Here is a 13826-nt window from a genome sequence, read left to right as displayed (position 1 = left end):
TGAAAAAAGAGTAAAAACTAATCTTTATTTATGCTTGAAAAGTTTGCTTTACAATTGTCCGCCCATCCTGAACAGAAATGTATTGTCATTGCACTTTGATTGTTTGCTTTAAAACATGTCGTCTGGCTAATTCATGAACCACATTAAGAAAGACTTGACAAATAAATTAAGACGTAAGAAGGTAAAGCAAAACTTAAAATAACATATAGAACATTATCACATGAAGTCAGACCAGACAGATAAATGTAAGGTTTGTTTAGTGTAACTTGATCATCGTAATCAAAGACGGACATCAGAATTACAACATCAGTTACTTGCATTGCAGCCCTGTGCAGACGAAGCGTCAACACATTCAAGGATCCCAGTGATGCTACGAAAAAGATGTTTAAGGCTGTGTTTTAAAAGTAGCTCATTCTCCTCTATAAAGCCTCTGTACTCTGTAAAAAACAGAACAAATGCTCACCACAAGGTGGACTTCTGTTACCCCTAAGAATTTAAAACCCACTTTGAATTAATTTTCATTAAAATAACATTATATTAAGATATTTTAAGGTTATGATGAACGTAGACGTCTGGTTATCTGGGACTTTTCATCGCCATAAGGTGCCGCCAAATAGAACTAAACTGAGAACTTCGAGATTATAACTTTAATCCACTTTAAATAATGCTAAATATGTCTTGGTTGGAGTTTTGCAGCTGTATCTCAAGTATTACAGATTATATCTTTATTTCAAGTGTGTAACAACATAGTTTTAGAACTCTGAAAACATTTGTAGCCAAAGGAGAAAATTGTCAAATAATGGTTTTATAAAATCTAATTTCTTTCTAGTTAATTATAAAATATGGAAACACGGCCGTAGAGTTTGTCACATGAGATCATTGTTTTCAGTTAATCCATTAACGACTTAATATTTTTCAAAATAAGACATTTTAAAGAAGCTTAATTTATTCTGTTGCAAACATTCAATGTGTTTCACTGACGACATAATTCCTGAACAAAAGTTTTATACATTCCCTAGAAACTATGAGGTACCTTAGCTTTAAATATGTAAATGAAACCATGGAAATATTAAAAAAGAATTCAGTCTAGTTCTTCTGTTAAACACAGCTGTTTCTTATAAAAGTAAGACATGCACTCATGAGAAATCGATAGACCAACACAGAAAAGAAGAAATAAAAGACAACATATTTTTTGCAAGCTTCAGCATGCAAATTGCTCAGACGTCTTTACATGTATTAAAACACACTTTGTTGCACAAATCTTTACAAATGGCCTCAATGACACTGTCCCTTATAAAAAATGCTCTTGCGTCATACACCTGCTTACCTGCATTGTGAAAAATCAAAGTCTGGTGTACATGACACTGAGCGTGTCAGTGGCGTGACACAGAGAGGACAGAAATAAACTCTGAGAACACTTTCTCCTCTCAGCGTATCGCTGTCTGACCTCCTGGCCTTTTGACCTGCATTCGGTTCTCCACAGCTCGGTCAGCTCCGTACTAAAGTTCATCCCTGTAGGACGCCGAGAGCATCTCGGGTGGCGGCGCGGCCCCTTTCAGGGTTTTATGGGAACCCCTCCAATCGGTGCGTACAGAGTCATCGTCCCACAGAGTCGACGTCTCTGTGTCGCTCACCCACTCAGGATCACCGGCGTAGTGACACGGCTGGACCAGAAGGGGGCGTGTGCTGAATGCTTGTAAGTTTCTGTTGGGGAAATGGGATTTGTAGTCCTCACTGCAGAGAGAGAACAGTGAAAAAAATGATACAGATGTTATTTGATTGATTTTAGACGCATTATCTAATAAGTCACAGTAAAAACTACAACTAATAATAACACAATGAAAATAGAGTTTTTCTCAATCTGGTGTTGATATTTTGTGATGACTTGAAATGATCTTTTTTGTCAAGAGATGGAGACAGAGGCTGCCTTTCAAACACAGTGTAGTTACTCTAAGCATGAAGGGCAACAGCAGGACCAATGTGTGGTGTGCTGTCGTGATGCATTCTTCGCAAACTAGTCAAGCATGTCGAATTAGAATCACAGAGGTGAGAGAGAAAGAGGGCGAGAATAGAGAAAGTGGGTTGGCTATAAGCCAGTTTTCCACACATGGTGGAGCACACAGACACTGCCAAGCCTTCTGGTTTACAGACCCTTCAGCCCAAGGTGCATTTCATTTCTCACAGTCATATGTTTCTCAGTATCTGTGCTGGTTCATGAATGTGGGAAGAAACTGTTTGAAGGAAAACAGGGTTAGAAATGGTCAGGGTTCCTTATAGATACTGCCATAAAACAGTCATGTGTGAGTTAGGGGGGTTATGTGGTAGTAAAGGAATCAGTGTGGGAAGGCAAAGATCAGCAGTGAACATTATCAGACAGCAGGAAGGACCTAGATGTTGTTGCTGTGTTGAGACAATATTAAATAGACCACCTGTGAAGCCAACATTAACAAAAGAACAAGAAAAAAGTCTAAGCCCTGCTAGCAGCTTGAATGCTTAAAAAATCTAACAATGTCACAATGACAACAAAGAGAGTAAACAAGATTCAATAGCCATGCTAACAGCTCAATGAGGCTGAGAAAAAGCGAACACGGGCATGCTAACATGTCACAATTACGCTGCTTATAAAGTAAGGGAAATTAAAAGAGTCTACAGCTGTGCTGGCAACTCTTTTAGCCTTATAAAATGCTAACACATGCGTTCTAACATGTCACAATTACAATTGTTAGGTAAGATAAATTAAAAATAGTCTACAGCTGTGCTAGCAACTCCTTTAGGCTTATAAAATGCTAACAAAGGAATGCTAACATGTCACAAAATGAATGCTTATAGAATAAGAGAAATTAAAAATAGTCTTCAGCCATGCTAACAACTCATTTAGCCTTATAAAATGCTAACATATGCGTTCTAACATGTCACAGTCTAGGCTTATATAATGACAGAAATTAAAATTAGATTCTATAACCGTGTTAGCAACTCTTAGCCTTATAAAATGCTAACACATGCGTTCTAACATGTCACAATTACAATGCTTTTTAAGTAAGATAAATTAAAAATATTCTACAGCTGTGCTAGCAACTCCTTTAGGCTTATAAAATGCTAACAAAGGAATGCTAACATGTCACAAAATGAATGCTTATAGAATAAGAGAAATTAAAAATAGAGTCTTCAGCTGTGCTAACAACTCTTTTAGCCTTATATAATGCTAACACCAACATCTCACAATTGACGTGCAACCTGTTAAACATAAAAAGAAAATACCTCAGAAAGATTAAAAACCTATTTTGAAATGTGGTTCTATTTCAGCTTACCAAGAACTATATATTAAACTTACAAGAATAGAGGCTATAGCCTAAACTGACCTTCTTTTCAAAGAAACTCTACAGTAGCAAACCACAGACTTCACTGCAGTTCTTTAATCTACTCATTCCATAAAAAACTATGCTAAATATATAGTGTTTATACAAGTTACGGCGACTACAGGGAAGAATGCTTTTAGCAATCATGAGGTCAGATTTAGATTTGTGGGTCTGGCAGCAGAGGGAGGTTGTAGAGTTCTGAAAGAGTTAGAGTCATCATGGGAAAAAAATATGTAATTTAAGCAAAATATTCACCAAGATCAATGATTAAAACATGAAAAAGTATGCATGCAAAAGTATAACGAGTAAGCATTTCAGAGGTGTCGTCATACATACTTGGGATGCTTGTCATACATGATGGGGAGGAATTCATCGACAGGCAGCATCTTGGACAGAGGCTCGGCATTCAGCAGTTTTTGGGCTCCCTGCAGGGAGATGGCGTAGGACAGAGTCCAATACGAGTAATCCGCCACAACTAAATTATGAACGTTCTCCACTGGCTCCTCATTTCCGGGATTCACCTGCTTCCTGCCAAAGTATCTGTAGGAACATAAAAACATAATGAGAGGGGAAAAGAGGATAAAGAGTGTTGAAATCTGCTGTATTGTTGTGGTTCTATTGTTTCCAAATGTGTTGGACTTTTCTGCAGCATTGTGTTTATTCCAGCATTTGTTCTGCATATGTGTACAACCCCTTCAAGTTTGGAGGAACCACAAAGCAGAAAAAAAGAAGCTGGTAAATTTTCCATCTTCCTGCTGATGCATACTTTTAGAATGCTTTCATGTGGAGTCCAAAGTTCTGTGTGATCATTTCAGTGTGATTGCTGTTAAAGACATTTCTCTCCATGTCTTGTTGCAACTGTAGTCATAGAAACTCTGACAAAAAAAAGAAGGGATGTGCATTCCTGGACTTAAACCTCTCACATACACATAACACACATTACGTGGACTTAACCTGACCTCAAACCCACCCTTCCCCCTTTACATTACTCGTATTAAAACAAGACCTGCAGAAATAAAACGTATATCTTACATGATGTCCCAGTCCAGCTCCACCTGCTCCACCTCCTCTATCAGTCTGAGGACTCTTCGTTTGAAGTTGGCCTGGAAACGAACGTCATCTTCAAAGACCAGCGCCTTGTCCATCTGCATGTCCACCATCTGAGTGGAAGATGCAAAACATTTGATTGAGAGATGGCTAAAGAATACAGAAGACAACTAAAATTCATGGTTTTGTGATTTAAAACTGAACTGATGAGAAACAAAAGACAGGACAGTGACAGATAGTGGTCCCAGTTAAAACAGAAACTACCTAAATACATTTTAAGAGATAGGAGGGTATATTAAAAAAAAACAGATTCAGTACCAACAGTAGACTAGAATGCTATTATTCTTTCATATCTGACTATATTAGTTGTAGCTTAGCGTAGTTTAGCTCAGATTCTTTAAAGGGGAAATTCGTCCCTGGAAAAAGCCAGTCAAAGCTGGTGTTCTCTGTAGTCGTTAAAAGCAATAATATTTGAAATTGGCGCCATAGCTGTGTAGAAAGTTGTACAAACAGCTCGTGGTTTCGCCCCTTCTACATTCCTACAACACCCAGCGTGCATTGCGCCCCTCTCTCTGAAAGGAACGGCCCAGCGAGAGACGCTGGAGTGAAACACTACAGTTTTCCAGTCAGTTTGCCAGGCAATGGCTCAGAGCGGTACAGAATCCGAAATACGCAGCGAATATACCGGTGGATCGTCTAAAAAATCTTCAGGTCTGCAGTCTACATTTCAAACCTGACGATTTTGAATGAGACATGACATCGGAGGCGGGCGTCCTAGATTGAGGAAGTGTAGTTTAGCAAACTCCCTGGCCTCTGCCAGATGATGTGTTTTACGTAGTCTGGTGGAGGTTTTCCAGGGCCCATTGGAGAAGCAGATAGCGTCCTCCAAAGGCACAGAGCCAAATTGCATGTTTTTTTCCTACCATGATGGCATTAGCTCCGCATAATAGCATGATAGGACTGAGGTTGACATTCAGCAAACTGGCCCTTTAAGCTTAACTTAGCGCAAATACGTGAAACGGGGGAAACAGCTAACCTGGCTACATAGCCATTTTAACACTTGTACAAATTAAATCAACAAGATGTAAGACATTAAAGGTGCTGCTGTGATTGTGGACAAAATTTGTTGACATTTGAACTTAAGAAACTCCGTGCCCAAAATTCATGGACACCAATTGCCAGGAAAACGACTCCACACTAGGTAATATGGCGGAATCCGGCACATCTGCTGCCTAAGGGTAAGCTAGCAATAGGGGTCGCATTTTTAGCGCTTACATGGTGTAGCTCCTTTCCTCGCAAGTGTGGACATGATAAAGGGAGACTATCCGGTAGTTGCAGTGGTCGCAGTGTTGTGCAATTGGCTGGAATTGTGTTCTAAAGCTCTTTCTGAGCTTCTTTGTTTATGTTCTATTTACAGAGCCAGTGCCATGTTCAAACAACAGATTTAGAGGAACATACATTTGACAAATTTGAACACGATTTTTAATCACTCAGTCATGCCTATAAAGACTTTCTTGTAATATGTATTTGTCCTCTCACCTCCTTCCAGATGAAGAAGTGGCTGAGGAAGCAGCCAACCTCTCCTTTGGTCAGGGTGCGTCCAGAGAAGGGGTCGTAATAGCCAGGTAGCAGGTCCACACCCAGGATCTTAATGTCACTGCTGTTTAGGGCACTGCAGACACACAATCACACACACAGCTATCATATTAATGTTTTTCTGTTTTTGAAATGAACCAGAAGCCTGAAGTAAAATCGTGAACTATGAGCCAAAAGGACAAATTGTTACATCTCTTGAGACGGAGGGCAGTAACAGAGGCAGAGACAGGAAGTGGGGGAAAGGAAAGAGCAAAGCAGACCCAAGAAAAGGAAAAAAATTGGGGCAGTTTTAAAGAGCTGGAATGTCAGATTCAGAAGGTACAACGATTAAAACCTTGCACACATAACTTAATAATGAGGAGTAAACTGTCGCTAAAACCTTACCATAAGCTGATGCATCAGTGCAGTACATTTCTGTTGGGACTTAACTAATCTCCACTCCACATGTTGTATTAGTATCTATTTTGGAATGGATTTTTCTCTCTCTGTCGTAAAAATATTTTCCCTCAATCCATTTGAATGATATCACTCTATTGAGCCCTTTCCTGAGAGAGCACTCACTTTCCATCCACAGCGTCCACCACCTTGACGTCAACCTCCAGCTCATTCAGAGAGAGCAACATGCGGTCTCTGCGGTCCTGACGTCGCCGCAGATTAATCAGATATATCTGAGGAGAAGACACATGGTTATTTCACTTTGTAAACTGCATGTGTTAACTGAAATGTACATCATATATTTCCACTTCTGTTTGTTAAACAAGTCTTATTTTGTCAGTATTAACCTGCTGCACACTGTAAATAATGACAGACTCTCCACTCTTTTATGCTCTCACTATTTCCCAGCACAATGTGTGAGTTTTAAAACTTCAATCAAAAGCAGATGTTAAGACAAACAACATACAAGTCCAGGTTTTTGATTAAACGTTTTGGGAACCCCTTGAATATGTAATTAAAGACAGCCGCGTTGTTGACTATCCTCATCCCTGCCCAGTATCAGAGGGATTCATCCTCCACCTACTCGGCCACACCTGCACTGATAACAGGCCTGAATCAGGCTCCGCTCAGTCTCTCCCTTTGTTTGCTGAATCAAGCTGGTGTGCTACAAGACCTTTTAACTCCAGCTGAAGCTGCACCTGATGCATTATTCAACCATTAAAGCATCCGTGTAAGTTGAGCACTCTGAGTGGTGAACATTAAAAATTGACAATAAACGGTTATCAAACATGACCGGTGTGCTAATGCAGAAGCTGTCTATATAATCCAGCTCGCAGAATGCAGGCCTGCTTGTAGTACCTAAAAATAGTATGGGAGGTGCAGCCCTCAATTATCAGGCCCCTTTTCTTCCGCAACCAGTTTGTGTCTGGGAGTCAGACACCCTCTCTAATTTAAAGAGTGATAATTATGATGAAGCTTTGAGTTAGGGCTGCCTCAGGCTTGCCTTGGACCAGCCCGTAGTTATGCTGCTATAGGCTTAAGCCCGAGATATACTCGTTTGCGTACACATCATTGCTGCCTTGCTGCGTCTGTTTGGAGCATCGCTGTGCACATCCTCAAAATTTAACGCTACCCGTACGTGAGATGCAGTATGCACATGAACAGTAGGGGGAGTGTAGAGGCAGAGGGGATGTGATGGGGTCAACAAAGCAGCCGGCAGAATTGCAGAAAGTTCTGAAGACAAGCTGTAAACATCAGCAATCCATCAACATCAGTGAGATGTGTCATTGCCACTTCACAGCAACAAACATGCCTGTCAAAACAGGTGGCGACAGATACGTTTCATTTAGAAGTCGAGGAGAAACGGAGCGGGGGCGGACAGTGTGTTCTGCCCACCGAACACACAAAAGCTGTTGCTTTTTCTACCGTAATCTCAGAATTAACAGGATGGATTTTTTGTTGATATCCGATATGCCGATATATTCCAACCCTTTTTGCTAATTGCTGATTTCGTTACCGATATATTAGGCGCATGTTTTTTCCACCTAATTGCAGAGAACATCAAGTCACCCCTGTCTCCCCCTTATTGTAGTGTCCCACTGGCAGATGCAGAAAAAACAATACAGTGCTTTTTAAAATGTAAGCTACACACAAGCTTAGGTTATGTAAACAATGCCATATTTATTTGTATGTAACAATTTCTTTTCTTTTTTAGGGAATCATCGCGCATTTAGGCAAAATTAAAGCGTTGTTTTATCGGCGGAAATTATCGGTAGAAAAACGACATGTATGTCGATATGTCATTTCCAAGCCATAATCTGCAGATACTGATAACGTCTTGATATTATCATGCATCCATAACAGTATCCGCCTCGAGTGTCGCCATGTTTCTTGTTTACATCTCGCACATACGGTAGTTGCAGACGGCCTGAGCTCTCTGGTCTGCCCTCTAGAGGTATCCTCCAGTAACACGCGCAGTGCATAGCCAAGTATGTGCACAATTACGTTCATGACGCAGCCGGTTGTGTACGCAAAGGCAAGGCCAAGCAGCAAGTATATCTCCGGACTTAGAAAGCTGGGATTGATACACCAAGCTCCTGTCCCCTAAAAACCACAACTTTTACATTTAGGCCTTAAAAACCGAGAGAGTATGTTGATTTATTGTAAATGATTATTTCCCCAAAACATGTCTACCTCTATACCAGAGAAACAACATGCTGTCTCTTACCTCATCGAAGCCCATGAGGTCTCTCTGTTTTGGGAACATGTGGACGAAGCGTGAGGGGTGCATTGGAGGACCATCAACTGTTTAACAAAGAGGAAACACAAGTTAAAGAAGATCATTCAGAAAAAATAACACTTTCATTGGAGTGAATACAGTCTGTTCTTACCTAAGGACTCAAGGTACACATGGACAAAGTTGAGGTGATCGTCCTCCACCGTGTGGTGAGGTTTGGCCGGGACGTTCAGGTAGCCGTAGCGCTCCTTGTTACAAAGGTACATCTGTATCTCTGAGCACCAAATATGAAGGGATAAATGAATGAACAATACTTTTGAGTCACACTTTTCCCCCTGTATTTAAGTGGATGTGGTTCCAAAAATATAACCACAAGCGAGTGCTGACTAACCCGCAGCTCGGCAAGAGAAGGCAAACACGATGATGTCATCATAGGGCCATGAGTAGTCTTCATGAGGAGGGAAGAAGGCCAGGTTCTTCATGCCCTCCTTCCTTAAGTCCAGCAGCATGGTGGAGTGGACCATGGGCACGGGGTAGCAGCCCAGTCTGTGCCGGTGACGGGTGGGGAAATACTCTGCTGTTCGACGATAATACCCCTGAGAAAGAGAGGTGGATTAGGAAACACGGTAAGAGTTTGAGCATGCAGAAATATAAACAGTATGTTCACACTCACCTGAGGAGTGATACCGCACCAGTAGTTAGAGTACGCTCCCTGAGAGTCGAGCATGGGCGCGATGACTGACTTGTTCTCTGCTATCATCAGGTTGAGGGTGTCTGGGTTGGTGAGGATATTGTCTGTGTCAGCGTACTGAAACAGAGACGCAGAGGAGAAATAAGAGCGTCATGCCTCTGGGAACGATCGACGCCAAAACTTGTTCGTGGCTGAAACATCAACAGCAAAGAGGGAACAAATTTCCTCCACTGTGTCACAGAAAATATTACTTTAACACGTACCAGGATGTAATCGGCCCAGCGCTTCCTGGCGAAGTTGAGTGCTGCCTGCTTCAGCTTCATCACATATTCGTATCTGCTGTTGGGCCAATGCTTCGGACCAAACTCTCCTGCGTACGACCTAAAACAGAGAGAAGCTGATTTGTACTGTAGCTTTCAAAGGTTTATACGTCAATCCATCCATCCATCCATTCTCCTCAGGTCGCAGTTGATATATAATCCCTCAAGTGGCTTCAGGGTCTACTCCGGGTTCTCCTCCCAGTTGGACATGCTCGGAAAACCTCCACAGGGAGGCACCCAGGAGGCATCCTCATGAGATGCCCGAACCACCTCAACTGGCTCCTTTCGATGCGAAGGAGTTGCGGCTCTACTCCGAGTTCCCTCCTGATGTCTGAGCTCCTTAGCCTGTCTCTAAGGCTGAGCCCAGACACCCTGCAGAGGAAACTAATTTCGGCCGCTTGTATCTCACTCTTTCGGTCACTACCCAAAGCTCATGACCATAGACAAAGGATGGAACATAGATCAGCTGGTAAATTGAGAGCTTTGCCTAACGGGTCAGCTCCTTCTTCACCACGACGGTCCGGTATAATGCCGTTTCATGTCCTGATGCTGCAGCAACCCTGTCAATCTCACGATCCAAGACCCCGAGATGCTTGAACTCCTTCGCTTGGGGCAGTACCTCCATTTTCCAACAGAGAACCATGGCGCCAGACTCGGAGGTGCCGACTCTCGTCCCAACTGCTTCGCACTCGGCTGCAAACCGCCCCCAGTGACTGCTAGAGGTCATAGCTTGATAAAGCCAACAGAACCACATCATCTGCAAAAAGCAGAATTGAAATTCTGAGGTCCTCAAACTGGACACTCTCCTTGTGTCTCTCCTGCGCCTTGAGATCCTTGAGATCCATGAAAATCATGAACAGAATCGGTGACGAGGGACAACAAAGGCAGAGGCAAACACCCACCGGAAACATGCTGGACTTCGTGCAGAGGTTGCGGACACAGCTCTCACTTTGGTTATACAGAGACCTTATGGCCCGTAGTAGCGGACTCGGTACCCCATATTCCCACAGGACCCCGGGGGACACGATGGTATGCCTCTTCTGATCCAAGTCCACAACATACACGTAAACTGGATGAGCATATTCCCACGAACCCCCTAGCAATCCTGCAATGGTAAAGAGCTGGTCCACTGTTCCACGGCCAGGAAGGAATCCTGATTGACGATCAGCCGGAGCCCTGTTTCCAGCACCCTGGGATGAACTTTTCCTGGGAGGCTTAAAGGTTTAAACATGTCTATGCTGGCAGTCAAAATGTAGAAATGCATGCCAAATAAATAAGAAAATTTTACTTGGGATAAATCTATTCAGGTGGATCACCCAAATAAATCCTGTATGTGTCTATACATAGCTTGAAATACAGCTCGACCATGCCCAACTATTACCCACTAATGGCCTCTTCGGCTCAGACGGATGTCGACACACGCGTATGGACAAGCAGAGGCGTGCTGCATCATTCCTTATTAAGCAAAGAAGTGAATAAAGGTGCTATCTTTAGAAGACGCAGTGGCTCCTGCATGACTAATAGGTGAACTAGAGTGGCTATAAAAGGTGTGTAAATACACTTTCACGGTGTGTCGGACAAAAAGACTGAGCGAGGCAAGCGCTTTAAGTGCAGATGCACATTCACATATATTTGTTTAACCCCAGTTGATAAATTTAACTCATCACTAAAAGAATGACACTTCAGGTAATCTCTGATTCCTTTTCCTTCACATTAAAGCTCCCATTGAACGTGCTGGGTAAGATGTGCACATAGGATCAGGACAGTATGCATTCATGCATGTGGACTTACGTGGGCTTGTCCATTGGTCTCCACTCGACATAATGGTAAAACTTCTGCATGACTGTGAGCCACTCTTTAAGTATGGCTGTGGTGTTATCTGCGTTGTGATCCGTGGCTGCCCTGAGGAGGACAGAGAGAAAGCAGAGTGTCAACACAACCGATTCAAGTGCTAGTTTTGACGGAGGGACATGCATGATGTTCCTCTTAATTATACTTTGGATCTCTTTTTCCGCTCTAGAATATATTTATGGCTATTTTGCCTTAATTTGAAGGGACAGCTGAAGAGAGACAGGAACTATTAGGAGGACAGGGTGGAGATGAAATGCAGCAAAGGGCTGAGGGATGGAGTCGAGCCCAGGGTTGCAGCTGCATGCCACACCACCAGTAATCTAACCTACTCTTCAAAGCTGGAGTATCCACGCCAGTGAACTTTAACGTCGGGGAAATTTGACAAAACTCTTTCATGCGAGTATTTCTATAGTCAGGTATTTAGTTTGTTGGATTATCTGAAAACTCTTGAATAGAAAAATAATTCATCAACAATTAATCACCTTCTAGCAAGCACATAACACAACATTTTTAACTATAAGTCATTGTTATACATAATAAATAAGTCTTAACTGATTACCAAGCTCTACTGTGTGGTGTTAGGCAACCAAACAACTGTAAATCCTTCTTCTTATTAGTAGCTTCATCAAGTCAAACAAGCAGAATGGATGTTAAATGAGATCAGGGTAACTTAATGACACTTAAACTGTATCTCAGTACACCACAGAGGCATATGCTCAGAGGACCGCTCGGGTTGTAGGTTTTAACAGTTATTGTTTGACACATTTTGCTACAGAATATAACATATCATGCACCACACATTAGGAAGTGAAGTGAGTGTTAGCAGCCTGCACAGAGGGGCACAGGGGGAACAGGGGAGGGGTAGGACGCTGCTGCTGCTTTCACAAACTCATTTAAATGCCATTGACCTTTTGAACGGCTGCTATAGTGGGATAAAAAGAGGACCCCTCTCTCTACTAACAGCCGGGCAGAGCATGCAGGAAACCCACCACACAGAGATGCGATCTTTCGGGTAGTTGAGTCTCTCCAGAGCTCCGAGGTAGTACGGCAGAGAGTGAGCAGTGTTTCGGGCTATAATCGCTACAACCACGGTCGGAGGCTGCATTTTCGACTCCTCCGGGTACTTCTCCTCCGAAAAGTAGCATTCAGCCTGTAAAACAAAGGCCCCTAAAACTAAAAAGTGAAGTAACATGGTGGAAGCTGTGAGGATACGAGTCCACGGAGCTTCGGCACGCAGGACGCGTCAGCAATCCCAGAAAAAAGGGCTTTCCCAAAAAACTTCAACCCCCCTACTTTTGTACAAGCTTATCGCTTTTTTCCAACAAGAAATCCAAAAACCAGGTTACGCGAGAGGGTTAAATTACAACTTCCGCTTTAGGCCCATAGCACAAGAAAAGTCTGATAACGTTAAATCCACAGATTAAATGAAGGCGTGATTTGGCCACATTTTAGCGCTGAGTAAATCTCTGAAGACAACGCTGACATAGTGGGAAAGATATGACGTGTAGCGTTTAACATCCTGTTAGAAAAAACGGAAGATTCAGTTTGTCTCTCTTTGTGAAAGTTAAAAATGTCATGACATGGATTTATAGCGTTCGCTTAAAGTGAAATATATAGACCTATTGCTATTTTTCCAAAATAATATTTTAAATCCCGTTAGCATACTTTTAAGCATCATTTATATGTCAATAGAAACATAAAAGACTTAAATTATGTACATGTACATCCTATGCGATGAAATTGTATTTGTATGAGAGATTCTTTAAGATAAACTGTAGTCTAAAAATTATTTGAAAATAACTACATTATTATAGCTGTTGATGTTTGTTCTGGCAGCAGTTACAAAGACTCACCAGCAGAGGGAGGTTAGGTCCAACAGAAGGCCCACTACTCAACCTACGTGTGTCCATTTGATCATATGCTTTTCCTTAGGTAGTTCAATTCTAGGGCTGCTTGTACTTTTATCTTTTATTCTCATTTAGTGAGATTTATTGTACTTTTTTACTCCACTACATTTCTGTTGTCAGGCCCATTAGTGGGCTATCTTTGCGAACCTTAAAAATATATGAATATATGAACTTAAATATATGATGCATTGTTGTAGATTTAAATAAAAATAAAAAACCTAGGCCTATGATATATAGCAATTTATATAGCACACATTAAATGGTGCCATTGTGCATCCTACATGTGCTGCTTTAACCACATTTAACTGTAAATACTTCCAGACCTATATATTATAGTTTTCTATATATATTATAGTTATATATTAGACTATAGTATTGACGCTTTCT

The 13826-nt window shown here is 41.8% G+C and overlaps 1 protein-coding gene across 1 annotated transcript; it reads right to left on the bottom strand.

Annotated features, from left to right (window-relative positions):
- Window positions 1-1381: 1381 nt before the first annotated feature.
- On the bottom strand, window positions 1382-12724 carry cercam (cerebral endothelial cell adhesion molecule). The gene is made up of 12 exons (XM_069673272.1): window positions 12522-12724; window positions 11473-11583; window positions 9625-9742; window positions 9344-9478; window positions 9062-9266; window positions 8825-8944; window positions 8662-8738; window positions 6561-6667; window positions 5943-6075; window positions 4389-4516; window positions 3693-3896; window positions 1382-1734 (listed from the first exon to the last, which is right to left on the bottom strand). Exons 1-12 carry the CDS (start codon window positions 12722-12724, stop codon window positions 1500-1502), a joined length of 1776 nt encoding a protein of 591 aa, XP_069529373.1. The 3' UTR covers window positions 1382-1499.
- Window positions 12725-13826: the final 1102 nt, after the last annotated feature.

The sequence above is a fragment of the Semicossyphus pulcher genome, unplaced genomic scaffold, assembly GCF_022749685.1.
Source record: "Semicossyphus pulcher isolate SPU_LCO1_2020_fin unplaced genomic scaffold, fSemPul1.0.p SCAF_22, whole genome shotgun sequence".
Lineage (NCBI taxonomy): Eukaryota > Metazoa > Chordata > Actinopteri > Labriformes > Labridae > Semicossyphus > Semicossyphus pulcher.
Note: the sequence above shows the minus strand (reverse complement) of the source record. Positions and strands in the feature narration are given on the sequence as shown.